At 49.4% G+C, this 22,805-nt stretch overlaps 1 protein-coding gene and 1 long non-coding RNA gene across 5 annotated transcripts in view; one reads left to right on the top strand and one right to left on the bottom strand.

Moving 5' to 3' along the window:
- Window positions 1-1,146, bottom strand: part of LOC132343345 (uncharacterized) — a 28,473-nt gene extending 27,327 nt beyond the window's left edge. Inside the window, exon 1 of the long non-coding RNA XR_009492121.1 lies at window positions 1,014-1,146. This is a non-coding gene — a long non-coding RNA (uncharacterized lncRNA). The remainder of the gene's footprint in view (window positions 1-1,013) is intronic.
- A 495-nt stretch (window positions 1,147-1,641) lies between these two features.
- TM6SF1 (transmembrane 6 superfamily member 1) overlaps window positions 1,642-22,805 on the top strand; it is a 55,866-nt gene continuing 34,702 nt past the window's right edge. The window contains exons 1-9 of one of the 4 annotated variants that reach the window (XM_005221888.5): window positions 1,642-2,145; window positions 7,798-7,901; window positions 10,552-10,649; window positions 15,046-15,149; window positions 17,489-17,571; window positions 18,193-18,314; window positions 20,259-20,363; window positions 22,099-22,191; window positions 22,380-22,499. In XM_005221888.5, the coding sequence (XP_005221945.1) occupies window positions 2,054-2,145; window positions 7,798-7,901; window positions 10,552-10,649; window positions 15,046-15,149; window positions 17,489-17,571; window positions 18,193-18,314; window positions 20,259-20,363; window positions 22,099-22,191; window positions 22,380-22,499 (921 nt within the window). In that variant the 5' untranslated portion in view covers window positions 1,642-2,053. 4 annotated transcript variants of the gene reach the window in all.

The raw sequence follows: 22,805 nt of genomic DNA, 5'->3' as shown, positions 1-22,805 counted from the left end.
CAGTGTTGCAAAGAGTCAGACACGACTGAGCGACTAACAACACACCAACAAGAGGCCAAACATTCACTGGGATCTCTCTGCAGCTAGGAGGAGTGGAAACAAACACGGGTTCCCCTTCTTGATCCCTGAGGTGGGGACTGAGCTTGTTTCTTCTATGGGTAAGGGTAGCAGTATGTCCATGGCTTGGGCCAGAGCTGCGGCTTGGGTGTTTTGCCCACCCCTTAGGTGGTGTATGTGAAACGGGCATGCATAGTATCCTATTTTGCTCCTGACACCCTGTTTTTGTTCCAGGCTCTTCAAAAGTGGCAGATGGGCTTTTCAGACTTTGTATCTTTTGGGTCCAGAATTTGCTCCAACTGCTCATGGTCACAGTTATTTTTAGTCCTATACGGTTTCCCTATATTTTGTTGCTGGAAGAGAGGTGTGTCCAGGTGCAAGCACTGTAGTAGCAGAGGGTCCCAGGTCGTAGCCTGTCACCGAGGGACCACTTTCTAAACTGACTCATACATGAATGCAGGGGGAGGACCCAGGGTAGCTAGAGGGGTTCACGGTACAAGAGAGAAGGCAAGACTGATTCGGCGAGTTTGGGTAGTGATGGAGGGGCTGGGCTGGCCTGGGAGACTGGCTGGAGGAAAGAAGGGGTCTCGGAGGAGATATTTGGTGTTGGGGAGGAGGAAGGAGGCTAAACAGCTGGTAAAGGAGTTGTTGTGGAAGATGGTGATGTCCAGGTCACAGGTAAGGACATCGCTTGGGGAAGCTCTGGATATGTTACAGTTTGGGCCAAGGCTTTATCACGATGACCTCAGAGTTTGAGAAGGCCTCCAAGAAGCAGTGGACGAGGGGATAGGGAGAGCTGGCTTTTGGAAAGTTGAGTGGCCCTGGCTCTGAGCCTCTTTGCCACTCTCTTCTCTCCTCTTTAAAGTGAGCCTCTTCCACACACTGCGGTTGTTATAAGGTCACTAAGTACAGGTGCCTCCCTTGGCTGCCTGAGCTGTTCTCTGAAGCACACTTACCTTCCATTTCCCGTAGCAGAGGAATCCAGGCTCCGTCCCAGGGGGTGCTTTCTGAGGCCGTTCCCTAACACAGTCAAGCAGCCAGGGCAGACTAGGCACAAGGTATTCTCTATAGTGGGCGTCTGTGGGGAAGCCAGTTGTGCACGCTGGCTGGTGGTAAGCCGGCTTCCAGGAACGCGACCTGGAATAAAAATAAATAGGCCTTCTAGTCTCTTCAATCATCGTATTCTTCCGAGTCACAGTTCCAATTTTAAAATGGGCATTGCAGGTGATAGCAGGGGACTGAGAAGTACTGGGCAAGCACTTTGTGTCCATTAACTCCGTGAATCCCACAATCACATTGACGCGGGTGACCTCCGTTTGGAAGAGAAGGGGAAAGACAGAGGTTAAGTTGCTTGATCAAGGTCAACAGCCAGCGAGTGCGTAGCCGGGGTTTAAACCTGGATTCAGACTCGGGGTTCAAATGGGACTCGCTGCCTGGTGCCGGTGGAGAGGTTCCAAGGTTTCGGGATCATTTATCCCTTCCTATCCCGGCCCGAGGGTTCCCCACGTGGACGATCTCGCGGGCTCTTCCCGCTCCGACACCCCCGGGTGTGGCTCCACCCTACGCTGGCCCACAGCTCGGCCCAGAACCGCTCCGGGTCGTCGATGACAAGCTCCCGGCGGCGCCCCGAGCCCGCCTCTCGGGCCGCCACCTTCCCGCGGAGCGCGCGCCTCGGGGGACACCTGTCCCCGGGCAGGGGGCTTTGGCCACTGCTCGGCGCCGCCCCGCGCTCGCGGTGGAGCCCCAGCGCCGCTGGGCGGGAGGACGGCAGGGCGCCTCCCTGGATTGCGCCGCGGCCCTGCGCACCGGGCGACTGCGGGCGGGAGCGCAGAAGGGGCGCTGCTGAGGGCGCGGCACGGGGGGCGCGCGGGCGGGGCGGGCGCGGCGCGGCGCGGGGCGCCTGGAAGGGCACCCGCGAGGGGCGCGGGCGCAGCCGGAAGCTGGGGCGGGGCGCCCGCGCGGGATGCGGTGAAGGGCGAGCGGCGCGGCAGCGGCGATGAGTGCCTCGGCGGCCACGGGGGTCTTCGTGCTGTCCCTCTCGGCCATCCCAGTCACCTACGTCTTCAACCACCTGGCTGCCCAACACGAGTGAGTGGGCGCGCGCAAGCGGCGGGGGTCGGCGCGGCGGGCGCCCTAGCAACTTTTCGGAGGGGGCTGAACCGCCGGGCAGGGCAGAGGCTCGCCGGCCGCCAGGGCTCCCCGCGGCCGGCCGGAGGAGGGGAGGCTCCCGGAGTCCCGCGGGCTGGGGTCTTCGCTCGGGTTGGCATCTTTGACACTCGGGCGCAGTTCTGGGGTCGAGTGCTGTCATTCCAGGTATCGCGCTGCTGGTATCCCAGCCAGGTGTCCAGGGTTACAGGGGTCATTAAGGCAATGCCCCTGCCCTTGAAGAGCCCAGGGACGGGGGTGGGGCTGTTCACACACCAACAGCTAGGAGCCCGGCCGCGCCTCGTTCCTTTCGCATTTCACAGGAACGTTTCCATGTATGGACACACACATACTTTTCATTTCATATTAATTTTAGAAACTGTTGTGAATGACTAGCAGAAATAGCGCGGAATGAACAGGCAAAGGCCTGGGTTCTAGGCCTGGCTTTGGCACTAGGCCTGGCCTCAGTTTTCCGGTCTGTCAAATGGCCTGTATTTGCATCCTATTGTCAGGATGCCATAAGGGCGCCTGTGGAGTATAGGATGGGGAGCCGGGCGAGCAGCAGGGCAGTTCCGTGCTAGAGAAATGGGTGGGGCTGAAGGAGGCCGCAGATGGACTTGGTTCAAAGCCCTGTCTCTCCTGTGAGGGCTCTCTGGCCAAGTAGCCGGCAGCCGCCGGCCTGCTCCAGCGGCGGGAAAGGCGCCAGGCCTCTGAGCCTGCCGATGTTCCTGCTGTCAGCCGAGAGGAGGAAGTAACCTGCGCTGTTTCCCACAGCAGCTGGTGCTAAGGAAATTGCATCAGTGTGTGTGCTGCACCCCCTCTCCAGACCTTCAAGCTGCGGAGAAGTGTCTGCCCACGGGGCGGTGACTTCCTCCTCACTCGTTCCGGGGGGCTGAGGGCCTTATCCAGACTGCACCCATCTACGGGGGTGCTCTCTGGGCATGGGGAGTGACTGCCTTTGGTCTGACCCAGTCTTGGGGCACGACTCCTGGAAGAAGCATCTCTGGGCAGGGGATGTCAGATCTGTCAATACAGTGCATGGGGGACTCTGCCCTCCTGAAATGGCATTATGGGCAGCTCAACAAAAATTTATTGAGGACACACTGTATGCTTGGCACAGTCCCAGGTGCTGGGGAACTAGCTATCAAGAAACCACAAGAGATCTGGGAGGTTGTTGTTGAGACAGAAATCAACACATAAAATGGGGCGATTTGAGAGAGTGACTGGGGGACTGGGGATCAGGGAAGCCTTCTTGGAGGAGGTGACATGAGCTGCAGGAGATGGCTCCAGGAAGATCTAGGGACAGAGCCTTCCAGGTAGGGGATCAGGGAGCAGTGTAGGGAGAGGGACGCGGCTTGGGGAGGGGATCTTTGGGAGGGAGGGTCACGCAGCTTATGGAAGGATCATGTGGCATGGAGAGGATCTGAGGGTGACTCTGAGATTTTGATCTCAGCTCCTGGGAAGGGGGTGGTTGCTTTACTGGGCACATCCTGAACTGTGTGCTGCTGTGTGTTGCTGAGCACATTGCTGAGCCCTGTGGGGGTTCTGAAAAACTGGTTCCAGCCATTCTTCCTGTCCTGCAGATTAAAATCCCAGTAGCCTTTGACTCCTCCCTCTTCTTCCTCCACTCCTTCCGTCCCACCCTCCCACTGTCCTTCCCCATCAGTCCTGAGGCTGGGCTACCATCTGTTTCCTCTTTCCTGTTCCCCCCACCCCACCAGCGGTACTGGCCCTCTCTCGTAAAACCTCCCAGGGAGTTGCCTTCTCCACTGCCCTGTGCATGTCTGCCTCAGTCCTCCAGCCCAGCCCAGTCAGCCGTGCTGGTGCTTCAGCCGCACTGGACTGTTCTGTGCCCCTGCGCTAAGTCCCTTCAGTTGTGTCTGACTCTTTGAGACCCCATGGACTGTAGCCAGCCAGGGTCCTCTGTCCATGGGATATTCCAGGCAAGAATACTGCAGTGGGTTGCTGTGCCCTCCTCCAGGTGATCTTCCTGACCCAGAGATCAAACCGAGTCTCATTGCATTGGCAGGTGGGTTCTTTACCACTAGCGCCACCTGGTTCTGAGCCCCGGATACTCCTTAATCCCCCACCTCCTTGCTGCTGCTCACACTGTTCACTGGGACTGGGACACCTTCCTTCCTGTTGCTGATGGTTGAAGCCACACCGGGACTTTATAACCTGGAGTAAAATGCCACCTCCACCTCTTCCAGACTCCCCCCCAAGCAAGGGAGTCTCTGTTCCGTCTCTCCCTCCTCTGAACCCCTGTTGGGTTGGTTGTGCTTTTTCCACAAGAGTTACTTCCCTGTGGTCAGAATTTACCTTCTCAGGCCATGGCTCCCCTTAGCATTGTCCTGCCCAGTGCAGGGCGGAGAGGGGTGGGGGTGGGGGGCTTGTGCCTAGCAGGCATCCCATTCAGTTTGCATTAGTTGAATTAGCTGAAGCTTCTTTCCCACCAGACTTTTTACAAAAGCCTGAAGAATAGAAAAAGCCACTTAAGTCGAGGCATCAGGAAAAGACTTGAGTTCTCTCTCTCTATCTCATAGACACACATACATACACAACTCATACTCACCCACACATGATCCCTTTCAGTAGCCATCTATTCATGTAAGGGCATCAGAAACTCTCCCCTTGCTCCCTAGCCTCATCCCCAAACACACACATTACAATACTAACAGCTTTTCCCCCCTCATATTAGTGGCAGCCCTTACCCCTCCCCCCACCTCCAGGTCCCTGCTGGACCCATTTCTCCCTGTTCTGAGCAGGTCCTGCACTTGGCTGTCACTGGGAGATGCAGATGCTCTGTTGCCCCAGTTACTCTTCATCCTTTGCTCCTCCCCTAGAGGTGGAGAGTGGGAGCAGACACCATGAAGCAGTTTATACTGTTCTCTAGTCCAGAAGAGCACCAGCTGTGTGATGGTGCTGGCTGTGAGCCGGGTCCTTGATGGGAACAGGGATGGGAGTTGTCTCCTGGCCCCTGCCACAGTCAGGCTGTGATGAAAACTTCTGTTAGCCTACACGTGCGTGTGTGCGTGTGTGCTGAGTTGCTTCAGTAGTGTTCGACTCTTTGTGACCCCATGGATTGTAGCCGGTCAGGGCCTCTGTCCAAGGAATTCTCAGGCAAGAATACTGCAATGGGTAGCCATTCCCTTTTCCAGGGGATCTTCCTGACCCTTCAGCCTACACAGCACCTTAACCTCTTCTCTGTTCACAGGATGCTTCTGCCCAGCAGTGTGTTCCTGACTCATATTAGTTGCCTCTTTCATCGTCTCCTCCTTTGGCTTATCCTACAGGAGGAGCCTGGAGCATCCATTGATGTGTGGCACTAGAAACCTCCTATTTCAGTCTCTGAAATAGGAGGACACCGACATGGTCGTCTTCATTTTTATCATAGAACTATGACCTCCATTCACCATGCATCCTTCTATTCATCTACCCACAATCCATGTATTCACTATCCACTATCCATTATCTAACCATCCATCTGTCATCCATTCATCTATCATTCTTCATCCATCCATTAATTCACCATCCACCACCAATCATCTGTCATGCATGCATCTATCCATCCAAACATCCATTCATCCCTCCACCCATCCATCCATCATTCACCATCCATCCATCCATAATCCATTCATTCATCTTCCACTATCCATTACCTAACCATCCATCTGTCATCCATCCATTCATCCACCATCAATCATCTGTCATCCATCCATCTATCCATCCATCATTCATCATCTATCCATTCATCTGTCCATTCATCCACTATCCATCATGTCATCCATCCATCTATCCATCCAAACATCCATTCATCCATCATCCATGCATTTCTCCTTCCTTTCTTTCTCTCCCTTTCCTTCCCTCCCTCACTTATCCATCAGTTCCTGAAAATCTTAAAAGAGGTCCCCAGGCAGACTTTCTGTGCATACTCACCCAGGCATCTTGAAAAAATTAACCTATTCCCATACCCCACACCTGAAGTATTCTGAATCTGTAGGTCTGAGGTGGCATTTGAAAGTCTGGGTGCTGCTGATTCCCAGAAACCACTCCTTGACTCTTAAGTGGGGCCTGGGGCCAGGTGCACAGGATACAGCCTGGGCCACTCTCCTTGGGGTTCATCTACCTGCACACAGATGGGTCACTGCCTCTCTGACATTAGGAGCAGATTTCTGACTGCTGCCTGCACCCATTCCAACTGTAGAGTGTGGAGTGAACTTCAGCATGAGTTTTTCCTTCAGCTATTAGTAGGTGTTGTTGGGCTGTGAAGGGTACATTCCAGAAGTCCCGGGGACATACAGCAAAGGTTATCCAGACATCCTCTGTGATGGTGTGGAAGGGTCTTGGCTAAGGGGTGGTTCTAGAGCAGTTCTTGAGGATTACGGAGGAGGCCCTAGTGTAAGCAGGCCCTGGGAATGGGCTGGGCAGTGCTTCGTCTAGAACTGGATGCCCTGTTGGTGTGGAGGTATGAGAGACAAAATACCTCTTAGGACTGGAGGTGACCTCTGGGTTAGAGAGCTTAGCCCACTGAGATAGGTCCTCCTGTGTAGACAAGGGTCTCTCTATTTCATCCACAGTGACTGGCTTATAGGGATATGCAATGCATTTTTCCTTAATATGTTTTCTTTTAAAGATTTTTTGATGTGGACCATTTTAAAAGACTTTATTGAATTTGTTACAATATTGCTTCTGTTTTATGTTTTGATTGTTTGGCCTCTAGGCATGTGGGAATCTTAGCTCCCCAATCAGAGATTGAACCAACACCCCTTGCATTGGAAAGCGAAGTCCCAACCACTGAACCACCAGGGAAGTCCCTCAATGTGTCTTAATTAACTAAAAAACAGATGATGCAATGACATGACTTTCCTAAGGCCCACAGGCAGGGGCAGAGTAGGTACCAGCTTCCGGGTCCCTCGACTGCTCACTGAAGCAAGCCTTGTGCCCTTGTTCTGTCCTGTCGAGGAGCAGCTTTGTTCGTTCCCTGTCCCCCTGGGCCATGCCTTTTCCCAGGAGGAAGTCCAGGGCTATGCCCAGCCTAGCTCACCTTGGCTTCCTGGGTGTGGGGGTGCTGGCTTCATTCAGGCCTTGGGCCCAGCCCCAGCTCTTCTCCCCTTGGGTTGGCCTGGTCCTCTGGTCCCTTTGATTATACACACAGCCTGGGGCCCTTCTTCCTTAGAAGGTGATGTAATTGTTGTGACTCCTGCATGCTCCCTGGAGCTCAGTGTGAAGGTTTCCAGCCAGCCCTGTGGAAGGAGGCAGATTCAGTGGTTAGGGCTGTCGGACATCAGGCACGGGGCTTGGAGAAGCAGGTGGACCATGGCAGACGGACAGTGGTAGAGGGCACTCAGACACGTCATTCACCCAGGTGGGTGGGATGACCAGAGAGTGAGGGCCTGGTAGCTCTGGTCCTGGTCCCTGAAAGTCACAGGTGGCCCAGAGGGGCCCAAGCTCCGTGGACAGACTTCATGAACACCACAGTGCCTGGGCTGTAGGCAGAAGCTGCACTGGGAGAGAATGCATTCAATAGCCAGGAAATTCCATGCACCCGTGTGTTTATATTGATAAGTGACCACCTCCCTGTTCTGGTCATTGCAGTTCCTGGACGATTGTAGGGGCTGCTGCTGTTGTCCTGCTCCTGGTGGCCCTGCTGGCTCGTGTCCTGGTCAAAAGAAAACCCCCTCGGGACCCACTGTTCTATGGTATGTCTCTGTGGGAGGGGGCCCTTTGTGTCCACCTCAGAGCACAACATGTGAGCCTCTGTCTGTTTTCCATTGTGGCTGTGAATACTCTGAGCCAACTGGTAAGGTGATTCGAAGTGCAAGAGTATTTCCATAAGACACAGCCCTGCCTCCCTCTAAGTGAAGGACTCTGACTAGCAGTGGACCCCACCCTGTCCCAGCTGGGACCCAGGCAGGACACCCCTCTGTTCCTCGCCTCTGCCTGGAGCCATGCTCTGACCTCTGACCCCGGCTCTTGTACCAGCTCCTTCGTGGCTTTCAGCCTTCAGCCAGCTATTTGCAGCCCCTTCCATTTGGCTTTGAGCTTAGCTGTCCGGTGCCTCAGTATGCACATTTGTACAATGAGGAAAATAATAGTACTTGCTGTGGAGGGTTGGTACAAACATTACATAAGATACCGTTTGTAAAGTACTTGAACCACTGGCTGGCAAATACACATGTACCTTCAATGAAAACACCACTGATTGAGCACCTGTGGTGTGCCTAGTATGACTCTGAGCACATTAGCAGTATCATTTTCGTTAATCCTCACAACAAACAGGGCTTTCCTAGTGGCTCGTATGGTAAAGAATCTGCCTGCAATGCAGGAGACCTGGGTTTGATCCCTGGATCGGGAAGATCCTCTGGAGAAAGGAATGGCTATCTACTCCAGTATGCTGGCCTGGAGAATTCCATGGACAGAGGAGCCTGGCAGATACAGTCCATGAGATCACAAACAGTCAGACACTGAGCGACTGACACTTTCACTTTCTTTCTTTCACAACAATATCCTCCCTGCACACATGAAGAATCTGGCTCAGAGGTGCTTAGAAATGGGGTCAAGGTTACAGCCAATGAGACAGCATTGATGACCCAGATTTCTCCCAGTTTGCATATAAAAAATTCTGAAGCTTAGAGAAATGAAACTTACCTAAGCCCTGACAGCCAGTCAGCCGATGAGCTGGGCCTGTCTGAATCCACGTCCTCTTTCTGCCTCCAGTCCCCCTGCCGCTGGTCTGGCCTCTGCCCACGTTTGCAGACTGGCCTCCTGCTGCCGGCTTCCTTCCCCTTCCTCCGTGCTCCGTGGAGCCCTCGCTCAGCTGCACTCGTGCTTCTCCAGGCTCCTCAGGGCTGAGTACCCTCCTCTCCCTCAGCCCTCTGTCCTCATGTCAGTCAGTGCAGCCCCGACTGGAGGGCAGGGACTATCCTTGTCATCAGTGACCCAGAGCCTGACCCTGCTGTTGGCATCAGCGATTGTCGGTAGAACAGCCGAATGATCAGTTGCTGAAGGCTTCCTCTTCCGGGAGACACGCAACGGCTGATCACCTAATGGCTCATCACTGTCAGCGAGATCTGGACCAAAGGCCTACACAGAGGCATGGGGAGGCAGGGCACGTGTGGGCCTCCTGCTCTTCCGGGGAAAGTGTAGACACTGCACTCCTGGTTGCCGACTTGGGGCAAGGCCGACTTCCCTGCTCTGTGAGTTAACCTTGCCCACCTTCCTGGGCATTTTCTTGTTTCACACCTGTTTTTATGTTCACCATTAAAGTTTTTTAAAAAATTTCTTTCTTTTGGGGTGTGCCATGCAGCATGCGGGATCTTAGTTCCTCGACCAGAGATGGAACCCATGGCTCCTGCATTGGGAGCACAGAGTCTTAACCACTGGACCACCAGGGCAGTCCCACCAGCAGATTTTTTTACCATCCATGCCCATCACACAGTTTGATGCTAACTTGTTATGATTTGAACAGAGAGCTTTATTGACAAACCACCACATGGTAAATTTGATCGCTCACTGTTTAAAAAGTATTATTCCTTAGCTGGTAGTTTTCAGCTGGTAGTTGTTGCTGGTAGTTTTCAGCCCACTGAGGAGCTTCTCACAGCCTTAGTGCGATTCTCTAAGATGCTGTGACTTTCCCTCTTTAATATTCAATGGTTCCACCTCACATCCAGTTTTCTAAAAATCACTAGCCTTCCTTCCTAAAACAACCGTTACTTTCACATCAGTCACTGTTTGTCTGTAGGATCTCCAGTGTGGGGTAAGGCAAGCACGTTGGATACACTGTGAGTCGGGCCACCTGGTAACCATTGATGTGAATGATCTCTTTTGAGTCAATGGTCACCTCTGTGCTTCCTGGGCCACAGGGGAATGGTTTCGTTCCTGCTGCCCAGCTGGAATGCAGATGTGGCCTTGGCAGCCACATGTAGGAAGTGGAGGAGGGGAGTCAGGCAGCCTAGTAGAATCCCCTGGGACCTTGTTATGTGCTCCTCCCAGTGGGTGTCCTGTTGCAGGTTCATGACACTGGCGGGTGGCTCCAGCTGTGTGCACGGGAGGTACGTTCTGTGAGTCCGTGTTGACAGCATCTATAGAGTCTTCTGGAAAACATGACAAGAAATCATTACTGGGGACTTCCCCAGTGGTCCAGTGGCTAACACTCTGAGTTCCCACTTCAGGGGTCCCGGGGTTCAATCCCTGGCTGGGGAACTAGAATCTCACATGCCTCAGCTAAGACCTAGCACAGCTGATAAATAAAATTAAAAGTAAAAAAGAAATCATTACTGGTGGACGCCAAGCTCTTAGGCTTTGCCCCATGAGCTGCGGCTTTCTGAACTGTTGCTTTCTCTGCTCTAGTGTACGCTGTGTTCGGATTTACCAGCGTCGTAAACCTCATCATAGGACTGGAACAAGATGGGATCATCGACGGGTTCATGACGCACTACCTGAGAGAGGTACGGGGGCGCTTAGCCATCACGCGCACAGAAGGGTCGGCTACTCAACAGTATTGCTCTAGCTGGAAATCCTTTCGTGTCATGTAAGAAGGCACGACACGTGGTATTTCATTGACTGCCGTGGACGCAGGACACTCAGTTATGTGGAAAGTGAAGCGGAAAGTTAGGACTAGATTGTGGGAGGCAGCTGTCCTCAGTGTTGGGTCTTACAACTCTATCTTCACACCGGACTCAGCACCTTCCTCCTCTACTTGTGTTTAAAATAAGTGGGGTACTTTGAGGCTTCTCAGGTGGCGCTAGTGGTAAAAAATCCAGCTGCCAACGTAGAAGATGTAAAAGACGAGGGTTCAATGCCTGAGTGGGGAAGATCCCCTGGCAGAGTAAATGGCAACCCACTCCAGTATTCTTACCTGGAGAATCCCATGGACAGAGGAGCCTACAGTCCATGAGGTTGCAAAGAGTCGGACACGACTGAAGTGACTTAGTACCAGCAGCAGCAGAGGTCTTTAAATGAATTCAGTATCTGCGTATCTGTTGTTATCAATGCATTACTCCTTAAGAAAGCCCAAGTCAGTCAGTCTTAAATGTGTAAACTGCCAAGCAGGGAGTCAGTTAATAAAGCCATTTGATTGTGATGATGAATACACGCTCTGCCCCTCATCACAGCATTATCAATCTACCTGGCACTTGGCAGAGCTGGTCCTCTTTCCTTATTTGATGGTGTCATAAATCTAGCCCCAGAGAGGTTAAGTAACATACTCCAGGTCACATAGGAAATAAGGAGCAGTGTAGTCATCATTCATGTGTCAGGTAATGGGGAGCTTTGAATGCAAGCCAAGGGAGTTTGGGTTTTGTCCCTTGTGTGAGGGAAGATGTTAAGTAAGGGGACAATGCAATCAGCTCAGAGAAGGATGGGCTTGAACGGAAGGGTCAATGCTGTGAGCTAGGACACCAGCCAGGAGGTGTCCTGCAGGGCCAGTGAGGGCATGAAGGTGACCCAGATGGAGGCCAAGCATGAACTACCGTAGAGAGGAGGGATGAACTTCAGAGAATTTGAGCGGCTGGAATGAGTAGGTCTCAGGGATGAGCTGGGGGCAATGGGGAAAATAAGGGCTAAGATGCTATCCTGACTCTGGGAGCACTTAAGGGGGCCCTCCGTGATGCTTCCCTAGCTTAAAAAAATTTTTTTTAATTTAATTTTGGTTGTGCTGGGTCTTCTTTGCTGCACAGGCTTTTCTCTAGTTGCAGAGAGCTGGGGCTGCTCTCTAGTTGTGGCAGCACCTGGGCGTCTCATTACGGGGTCTTCTCTTGTTGTGGAGCATGGCCTCTAGGGCTTCAGTTGTTGCAGCTCCCGGGCTCCAGAGCACAGGCTCAGTAGTTGTGGCGCACAGGCTTAGCTGTCCCTTGGCATGTGGGATCTTCCTGGACCAGGGATGGAACCGTGTCTCCTGCATTGGCAGGTGGCTTTTTTTTTTTTTTTTTTACTACTGAGCCATGAGGGAAGCCCTGCCCTAGTCTTTTTAAAAAATGGCAATGGCAGTGGATGACACACGTTTTCCAGATAGACTTGGGGGTGGAGGGACTCCAAGGAGAACAGTGTGGGCAGAGGCTTTGAGATGAGAAACAGCACGGGGCTCCCCACTGCCAGGCAGGGATGATGCTGAGTTCATTTGGGGATGTGAGGAGTTTCAGGTGGGTAAAGGACATCCTGGCAGGTGGCCCAGCAGGCAAGGCTTTGTAGGTGTTGAGCTCGGGGAAGAGATACAGGGACCATCTCAGGACAGTTGGCACCTGAAGGTCTGAGAAGAGAGGAGAAGGTAGAGAGGAGGGCCGAGGGTGGAACTTTGGAGACCCTGGCCAGAAGATCAGGAGCCTCTGAAGTGGCGTGGGAGGGGGCAGGCACAAACACAGGAGGGCTTCCCAGGTAGTCCAGTGGTCAAGAATCTGACTACCAATGCAGGGGATGCAGGTTTGATCCCTGGTCTGGAAAGATTCCACATGCCGTGGGGCAACAAAGCCCGTGCGCCACTACTGAGCCCGTGCTCTAGAACCTGCGGGGTATAACTACTGACTCCTTGTGCTCGAGCTACTGAGCCTGCACGCCCTAGAACCTGTGCTCCACAGCAAGAGAAGCCACCACAAAGAGAAGGGGTGTGGGGAATCGGCAGGAGAGGAGAAAGGTGGGACGACCACGTAGGAAAGGTCCAGTGAGGGCTGCCGAGGGCTCGAATGAAGCTGTGATGAGAAGGAGTACTGCCTGGGGTTGACATCATAGAGACAGATCAATGGGACCTGCCAGCAGACTGCGTAAGAGAAGGAGGAGTGAACAATGACCCTGTGGTTCTGACCTGGGCAAGCTGAGTGGCGTCTGCATGAACATAAGCCAAGTGGGACTTGGTTGAGGGGAGAAGGTGATGAGTTAAAGGAGGTGAGGTGGGCTTGAAGGGTCCCTGGACCCATCCAGTGGAAGATGCTCAGCAAGCCAACAGGTGAGGCCAGCATGGCTGAGAGAACCAGATGTGTAGGCATGCATGATGAAAACCATGAACTTGGATGGACTTCCCTGGCGGTCCTGTGGCTAAGACTCCATGCTTTCACTGCCAGGGGCCCAGGTTCCATCCCTGGTAGGGGAACTAAGATCCCACTTGCCACGTGGGATGGCCAAAACCCACCCCCCCCGCCGCCCCCCGCCAAAACAACATGACCTTGGATGGTATTATTCAATCAAAGCACGTCAGAGAGAAAAGATGTGGGCTGGGTGTGAGTATTAAAGTCTGACTTGTATGTTGTTTCCTCCCTCCCCCCGCCCCACCCCCTGCCCTGTGATGATCACATGATTTGCGTGAGGCAAGATGACAGGCAGTCCTTGCCCCAGGGAAGCACAGAAAACCCCCTGCTTGGTTGGCTGATTGACGGGCTGGTTGATCTGCACTCTTCCTTGTTGTGGAAAGGTCTTAAGGCATCTTAGGAAGACATCTGAAACAAGGCAGGAGAGCACAGATGTGGGAGAAGGGAAGACAGGAGAGTGGGAGGAGCCAGAATGACACGAAACACCCAGGCAGGTTCGACAGTGACTTTCTAGTAGTGGCCTGCAAATGTAAAGGACCTGGGACAAGGAAATGTATTAATGGCTCATCGTATAACCTGTGTTTATAAAACAAAAAATTTCTTGGAAGTATATTTCTTCTTCTTTCTGTTGTTTAGTTGCCCAGTCATATCCAACTCTTTTGTGACTCCCATGGACTGTAGCCCACCAGGTTCCTCTGTCCATGAAATTCTCTAGGCAAGACTACTAAAGTGGATTTCCATTCCCTTCTCAGGGAATCTTCCTGACCCAGGGATCTAACCTGTATCTCCTGCATTGGCAGGTGGATTCTTTACCCATGAGGCACCTGGGAAGCCCACAGCTCTTTTTGGTAGTACGGTTTCTTCTAGGAATTAGCCATGTGACCTTAGGCAGGTCAGGTAACCTCTTGGAACCTCTGTTTGCTCATCTAAAAATGGGGTCACTTCTATCTATCCCGTGGTGCTGCTCGGAAGGTTGAATGAGGGGCAGGGTGTGAAGCCCGTCCATGCCTGCATAGGGGATAGTGGCGGGGGAAAGCCCTGCCTTCCTTACACACAGCCCAGCACGCCTCTGGGTCAGCATGAATTTTGAAGGTCAGCCAAGTGACTGTGGTCAGCAGGGTCTCCCCTGGCCACCCTGCCTGGCCAGAGATAAACACCTTTAGTCACAGACTGGACTTGGCCTCACTGAGTTCACCACAAGGGCAGGACTGCTTGTGATACCATTTGTTTTGCATCACTGTACACACCTGTGTGGGCTTCCCAGATGGCAGTAGAGGATCCACCTGTCAGTGCAGGAGATGTGGGTTCGATCGCTGGGTCAGGAACATCTCCTAGAGAGGGGGATAGCTACTCACTCCAGTATTCTTGCCTGGAGAACCCCATGGACGGAGGAGCCTGGTAGGCTACAGTCCATGGGGTCACAAAGAGTCAGACATGACTTAGTGACTGAACAACAATACACCTATGTAGACAGGCACAGACTCATTCCACCTGCTGTGGCAGACCCTAGTTTCGGCGGCTCCAGGGTACTTGTATATTTTCATGGTTGTTGTTCAGTCACTAAGTCATGTCCGACTCTTTGTGACCCAGTGGACTATACCCCGCCAGGCTTCCCTGTCCTGTATATTTGTATACATATATATGTATATAAAACATGTATATTTTCATGTTCCTACCAGTTTTGTAATTGTCTCGGATTCCGAATAGTTTCACTTCAGCGGACGAACACGTGAGTTCTGCTGTTTTAGTTTACATGCAATACTGGTCTGGTATTTTGCTTTGAAATGTTTGAGTTTTATTTACAGTGGACTTCTTATGCTTTCCTCAGGGTGAACCGTATCTGAACACGGCCTATGGACATATGATCTGCTACTGGGATGGCTCTGCTCATTATCTGATGTATCTGGTGATGGTGGCAGCCATAGCCTGGGAGTAAGTCAGCTAACCTGGTGGGTGTGCCTGGGTCACCTTAGCAACTGATAGGCGAGTGTGTAAGGAACAGGGATGTACAGAGGCAGATACATAGAGAGAGGCAGATACATAGAGGGGGGCACACGGACATGAGTACAGGCTCTGTGGACCCAAGTGAGACATGGCTGTTTTTCTTTGTATCACTTACTCCCTTTTGAACATACGCCTTTGGACTGCCCCTCTGGCTTCCCTGGTCGCTCAAATGGTAAAGGATTTACCTGCAATGCAGGAGACCCATGTTCGATCCCTGGGTCAGGAAGATCCCCTGGAGGAGGGAATAGCTTCCCACTCCAGTATTCTTGCCTGGGACATTCCATGGACAGAGGAGCCTGGTAGGCTACAATCTGTGGGGTTGCAAGGAGTCGGATATGACTGAGTAACTAACACACTTTTTTTTGCCACGGTGGACAGCTCCGCAGACCCCTTAATGTTTTCGTTTCCAGGAATAAAAGCCCATTGTAATTCAGAACTTCAGACTGCTTTCCGTTCAGATCTCTCTCCCTCCAGCTCAGGTTTAACCCTGAGACTGAGCGGTCTGCACTGAGGCTGGGGTACATGGTCAGTCCTTTTATTACTTCTCAGCTCACTCCTCTGGGAGCATGTGTCTGTATGTGGAATTAAGGAAGAGGAGCACAGTCTTACATGACCGGTGCTATTTTCTGGGTATTGGGAACCAGGTGGTATGCTGGCTCTGCCTTGTGTGGTGCATGTGTGGGGTCTTTGGAGACCCCTGCCATAGGAACCGGGCTTCCCAGGTGGCACTAGTGGTAAAGAACCCACCTGCCAATGCAGGAGACATAAGAGACATGGGTTCGATCCCTGGGTTGGGAAGATCCCCTAGAGGAGGGCATGGCAACCCACTCCAGTATTCTTGCCTGGGAAATCTCATGGACAGAGGAGCCTGGCGGGGTACAGTCCATAGGGTTGCAAAGAGTTGGACACGACTGAAGTGACTTAACACACACACACGCACCATAGGTGCCTCTGCACTACCCTGATCCCTGACATGAGCAATGCTCTTGTGGACTGAAATTGTGCGACTCTTCTGCCCATGGGGTACACCCACAGCTTCTTTCTGCTGGAACCCCTATAACCCAGAAGGTATACCCTTGGGGTGGAGTCCTTTAAAGATGTCTCAAGTCCACCTACCTTCCCAGGCCTCCCTTTGGCTCCAGGTTAAAGTCTCACATCCTTGATCCTCACAAGGTTGAAATTCAGCTTGACCAACTGTCCTGTGCCCCTCCCTAGCCCCCAGTTGTCCACTCCAAGACAGTCCCAGCTAATTTTTGGACTTTTCTAGGCTCTCACCCATCTCTTCATGAATGTTCCCAAGCTCCACGGAACACAGCAGGTGTTTCTGAGAATGCTCAGGCTCTGCCTCCTGCCAGGAGTGGGCCAGCATTTCTGTGGTCCTGTTGGGGAAGAAGATTCTGATTTGCCCCCTGTTGACAGTCCCAGTCACTGTGAATGAGCCTCCTAGGATCTGATACATTGGGCTTGGGGGGTAGGGCAGGGCAGAAAGCACACAGTATTCTTCACTTCTCTTTCCCAATAGAGAATCCCTTTTTTAATTTCTCTGAGTCCCTTATGGAGGTGGGCTGTAACTTGTTATTCGGTCGCTAAGTCATGTCCGACTCTGTGACGCCACGGACTGCAGCACTCCAGGCTTCCTTGGCCTTCACCATCTCCCGGAGTTTGCTCAAACTCATATCTATTGAGTCCGTGATGCGATCTAACCATCTTGGGTTGTCAGTTATCGATTGCAGAAACTTTTTGCCAGCATCACCTGCTAAGATTAGAGGTATGTGTCTAGCAGCTCCTTCCGAACATGGGTTATGTGTCACTTATTGTATTTATCTTTGGGACTTTGACTGAAATTCTGTGATACCTGGGAAAGTCCATTTAATAGCATCCTGCTACTCATACTTAAAATGATTTTAAAAATGGATCCAATTTTCTTCTTTGAACCTTCTTTTCCCTGTCATGCTGTGAGTTTCATAAATAATAGTGAAATGCAGGCCTCCTTCAAAAGTGATGACCATAGTGTGGTTGAACAGGAGATTGGTGTAGCAATCATAATTTCCTATGCAAAAGGACATAAAGAGGATTCTATAGCTCATCACATAGGGAAATGCAATTTGATCAATCACCACGGTTCCTTGTACTGGATTTATTACTCTTGATTCAGTATATTTTTGATTCACATACTTTACTGGTTACAACAGAGATCAATTGTGGAGCATCTTATACTAATAGTATTCTAAAAAAACTGTGCTAAGTCAGGCTTTTTTTCATTACAGGGAAAGTTATAGAACCATTGGCCTATATTGGGTCGGATCTATTATTATGAGCATTGTTGTTTTTGTGCCAGGAAACATTGTAGGTAAGAAACTTTATCTTAAAATTCACTTTCCTTTTCTGAAACAATGGGAATAATTTTTAAATAGGGAAGCTATTTTGGTTGTGATAGAACCAAGAAATTCCAAGTTTACCAGAGAGCTGTTTTGCAGTTACTTCTTTTCCCTTCCAACTGTCCTTTTAAGAAATGCTGTTGAGCAATTTTCAAAAGTGTACACTGAACAACTAGACTAATATCAGTGATTCATGACTTCTAGAAAGATCTAGTAGGGTAAATATTGGGTTTGTCACTACATTCAGTATGAAAATATTTCTTACATCTCTTTGTATTATATATAACTCAACACACAGTGGACACATGATAAATATACTTGAAAATTAAGATTCTTGAAAGCTGATATATAAAAGTTATTTATGTGTGCCAGAAATCAGGATATTATATTAAGTCTACTTTTAAAGTACTATAAATAAGGCATACCTATTAATAAATACCTAATAGTTTTAAATTAACCTATGCTTCTGGTCTCATTTAAAATACTGTCTGGTCCATATCAGGATTTTTGATGACTTGAGATGGGGAGGGATCCTACATGTTACTTGTATGTGGATATACTTTTGACTTTTTCTTTTTCTTTCTTTTAAATAGGGAAGTATGGAACACGTATTTGCCCTGCTTTTTTCTTAAGCATACCATATACTTGTCTTCCTGTCTGGGCTGGTTTCAGAATCTATAATCAGCCATCAGAAAATTATAATTACCCCTCAAAGGTGATTTTATTAATTTAAATGTAAACCTGTTCTCAAACTCAGAGGTCACTTGTATCCACCAGCTATTGGACTGGACCAGGCCTCCAGGGACTGTAGCCTTTGGTGCAGTCGGTCAGCGTGACTGTGTTGATTCTGCAGCAGTGGTTCACACCTTATTATGGCAGCCAGAATGGTCTGCTTCTGTGTGATTAGATCTGCTTTGATTGGCTGGGCCATGCTTTTTGGAACTTTGGGTGCCACAGGTTACACTGGCTCTTCCCATTAGATTTCGCATTATTGCCCAGCGTGTGAGGTTTATCTGGGGGGTGCTAATGGCCCGGAGTTTGAGCACCTGGGCACCTCTTTCAGAGCAATCTATGCACTACTGCCCCAGAGGGAGGCTGGAGAGACACTGCTGTTCCAGGTAGCACACAGTCAGAGAGTCTGATTACCAGGAGATCCAGGCACATGGAGACTGGCTGCAGGACATCTTCTGAGATACCTCCCTTCCAGTCACAGCCATGATGGTCAAGGTGAAACAATACTGGCCCAGCAGGTACTCTGTTCAGGTCTTCAGTTCTAAGCTAGTGACATCTTTCTAAGTTCCTCATCCTTTCATAGGTATTAGATCCTTAAGCAAAAATTGATACATGAAAATATGAGTTACTAGAGATAATCAGAACATGATTCTTCATTTTATAAAAAGACTTAACAATAGAATTCATTAAAATACATTTTAATTTACAAACACTTCATTTGTGAATGTTTGGACACATGCTATGTAAACTCAGCTTGGCACCTTGATAACTGGTGCCCCTTATACCCTTTTGAGGAATGAGGTGGTTGTTAAAAAACAAGCAGACAGTAACCATATCCTTAAGGGCTTCCCCAGTGGCTCAGTGGCAAAGACTCTGCCTACAATGCAGGAGATGTAGGTTTGATTCTTGGGCCGGGAAAATTCCTTGGAGGAGGAAATGGCAACCCACTCCAGTATTCTTGCCTGGAGAATCCCGTGGACAGAGGAGCCTAGTGGGCTACAGTCCATGGGGTCACAAAGAGTCAGACACGACTTAGTGACTAAACAACAACAAACCATAGCCTTCCTCCTTGCTTCACTGACTCTGATGGCTCCAGGCTAGCATATCTGTACTGTTCATGTTGTAAGACACACAATTAATTTTTTTAAAAAAGTGTTAAAACACAGTGATGGCCAGGGAGAAATAGGCAGTCATACAGTGCTGATACGAATACAAATTCAGAGTCACTCTGCAAAGCCACTTGGCAATGTTATCAACATTAGGAAATTTAACTTTTTAACCTTAGTAATTTTACTTTGAGGCTTTGAGGGATGTATCCTAAGAAAATCATCAGAGATTCTGTCAAAGATTTATGTACAAAGTTGCTCATCATTGCATTAAGTATAAACAGTGAAAATGCTTAAACATCCAACAATGGCACTACCATATGTTAGTAAATTTTAGAAAAACTTTTAACAATGTGGTTAAGCACTTATAGGTAGTGAGAGGCAAAAAACAAATGCAAAGCTGTTTATACATTAAGTCCTAACTTTGTGAAAAAATAAATGTAGATTATGTATTATACTTACACATGTATTATATATATATATATATGCACACACACATAAAACTATGTATTTGTGACTGGAAGTGTTAATAATAGTATGTCAGGTTACTGGTTTAAAGATGAGTATATTTTACACTTATGATCATAAAAATGCTATTTAAAAAAATATGGCCTCATAGAGCCAGAAGGGCCCTTCAAGATCACTAGGCCCCAATCTCCTCATTTCACTGATGAGGAACTGAGATTTGGGGAGAGGAATTATTTTCCTAAATTACCTTTTTAGTGGTTTTGAGTCTTGGAAATTCTCTTATCACGGTATCTTTGTTTCAGTAGATCTCAGATTATTCTTTGGCACCTCATCAGTTACCAACTCTATTTTAGGTCATTCAAGAGGTCCAAGCAAAAGACCTGCTGAGAAGACCTTTTGATTTAATTTTGGTTTTATGTCTCCTTCTGGCGACTGGATTTTGCGTGTTTAGAGGCTTGGTAAGCATAAGGGACCACAATAACAAAAAAAAACTTTTTAATCAGATTTTCCACGGCACTAACAAAACATACTTCCTATTAGAGCCTAGTGGAGAAGAAAATGACAACCTAGTCCAGTATTCTTGCCTGGGAAATCCCATGGACAGAGGAGCCTGGAGGGCTACAGTCCATGGGGTTGCAAAACTGTCAGACACGACTGAGCAACTAAACAACAAATTAGAGCCTAGAGGCCTGGACCTGCTTCCTGCTACCCTCCTACCCTCACCCCAAACCTCTCCTCCCAAAGGGTGGTCCCTTCTGGGCTGTTTCATGCCATCTTCTTGAGGTCCTCAGATCAAGCTCTCCACCAATTAATCTTTAAGACTCCTGAAAAATTAGCCATTCCTCTCATTCTTTTCATTTGCTTGATGTTTCTGATTGAAATCTGTTAAGGGTGGTGACTTAAGACTCTAATCAAGCTGGCACAGAGCATCCATGTGTTCTCAGGAGCAGGGAGATGGGATTGAGGACAGGGTATCAGAGTGAACTGTCAGACTCCTGGCTGTTTCCTAGCTGTGTGGTCTCGGAAACATCACTTAACCTCTCTGATCCTCAGTTTCTTCCTCTATAAAATAAGAGAACCTACCTTAGAGTATTGCTTGAAGATTAAATGATAAGACACATCAGACACTTGCAGAGGACCTTATACCTAAAAAGTACTCAGTAAGTGACTGCTCTAATTTTATTAATCAAGGGTCCTTCAGAGTATCCGTTTCATGGTTTATCCTCAGTAGCAATAAATTTGAGCAGCCAGAATTATATGGTGAATTATACTCAGCTGCAATGACAATTACTGTTTAAGCCTGATGGCATTGAACAGCAGTTGGGGGGCAGAATGGTAAATGTAAGCTGATGCAGCTGATTCATTGTTTGGGGTCCTTGGGCTGTAAGGGGCCTGTACGACTGGTAGGTCAGGGTGAGTAGTCCTCAGCGCTGTCTCCCTCTGTGGATCGTCAAAAACTTCCTGGAACAGAGTCAGCTGGTAGGAGTGGCCTGGGGAAAGGATGTAAAGGAGAAAGCAGGGCAGAGGCTTTGCTCAGACCAGAGCACTGATACCATATCTGGTTGGTTGCTGTAATTCCTCAAGTCAAAAGAAGAAAAAACAGCAACAATAAAAATGAGCTGCAACTCTCCATGCCCCTGTGCACACGAGAAAAACATGGGTAAAGTGTGTACCCTTGGAAGATGGGGCTTTAAGGTTGGGATCCATTTTAATCAACTCCGCCACTGACGTGTTCACATGTGTTACTTAGGTGGGACAACATTTATGGCTAAGGACACCAGGAGTGGTGCCTCAGGGAGGTAAGTTAGAGAGGACTCAGCATAGTTAAGATGAATCTGGTATAGAAATGTACTATTCTTCCTGCAGGGACTACTTGGCTAGTTATTCCCGGAAAAGGGAAGCTGATGATTTAAAGCAAGTTGTGCTTTGGTTAGCCAAACCTAGATGTTTAAACTGAACACGAGAAAGATCCCCAGGTACAGAGAATGAGTTTCCATTTCCTTCTCCACTGTTATCCGCTACTTGATCTCTTTGATCTGTATTTATTTTCTCTCCCTTTTACTGATGAGCTTCTGAAGTAGCTTTTGTTATGTAGAAAGCAGCTTGTGACTAAACTTGGCACATTTAGCCTTATCAGCAAACCTAAGGACCAGATGTGACCGTCTCTTATAATGAACTCATTTTTGTTCTTAGATTGCCTTGGATTGCCCAGCTGAGCTCTGCCGATTATATACGCAATTTCAGGAGCCATACCTAAAGGATCCTGCTGCTTATCCTAAAATCCAGGTCAGGTGGTTGTGAAGCCTAAGGTTTTTCTAAAACTAATTTTCTTTAAGAATAGGAAAATGTGATACCATGTAGGAAAGAGGAGTTAACATTTTCTCAGCTGAAAGTGTTAATTGTGTGTGTGTGTGTGTGCTTTTCATTAGGCTAACTGCCATTTACTGATGGCATTATTTCTCTGTTCTGTGCAGATGCTGGCGTATCTGTTCTATTCCGTCCCTTACTTTGTGATTGCACTTTATGGCTTGGTGGTTCCTGGATGCTTCTGGATGCCCGATATAACCCTGATACATGCTGGAGGTCTAGCTCAGGTACTGAGAATTTGCTGTTTACTGGAGAGTTGGCTGTCATTGTTGGGCATCTAAAAAAAAATACCTCTGCCCTGTGTGTTAGAGAAGGAAATAGTTATTAGATATGTCGACCTCTTTGCTTGACAGTTCTTTAGAAGATGTTTCTGCATAATTTAAATCTCAAAATTAACTATCTGGTAGGTGCGCCATCCAGTCATACAGATGAGGAAACTGAGCAAGCAGGATTAAATGATTTGTCCAAGGTCACGTACCCAGCAAGTGGCACTGCCATTTTCTACTGCTGTTTCACAGTCTCTGAGCACCACA

This window comes from Bos taurus, chromosome 21, assembly GCF_002263795.3.
Source record: "Bos taurus isolate L1 Dominette 01449 registration number 42190680 breed Hereford chromosome 21, ARS-UCD2.0, whole genome shotgun sequence".
In the NCBI taxonomy this organism is placed as follows: domain Eukaryota; kingdom Metazoa; phylum Chordata; class Mammalia; order Artiodactyla; family Bovidae; genus Bos; species Bos taurus.
The sequence above is the reverse complement of the archived record's forward strand: the minus strand, read 5'-3'. Positions and strand labels throughout refer to the sequence as shown.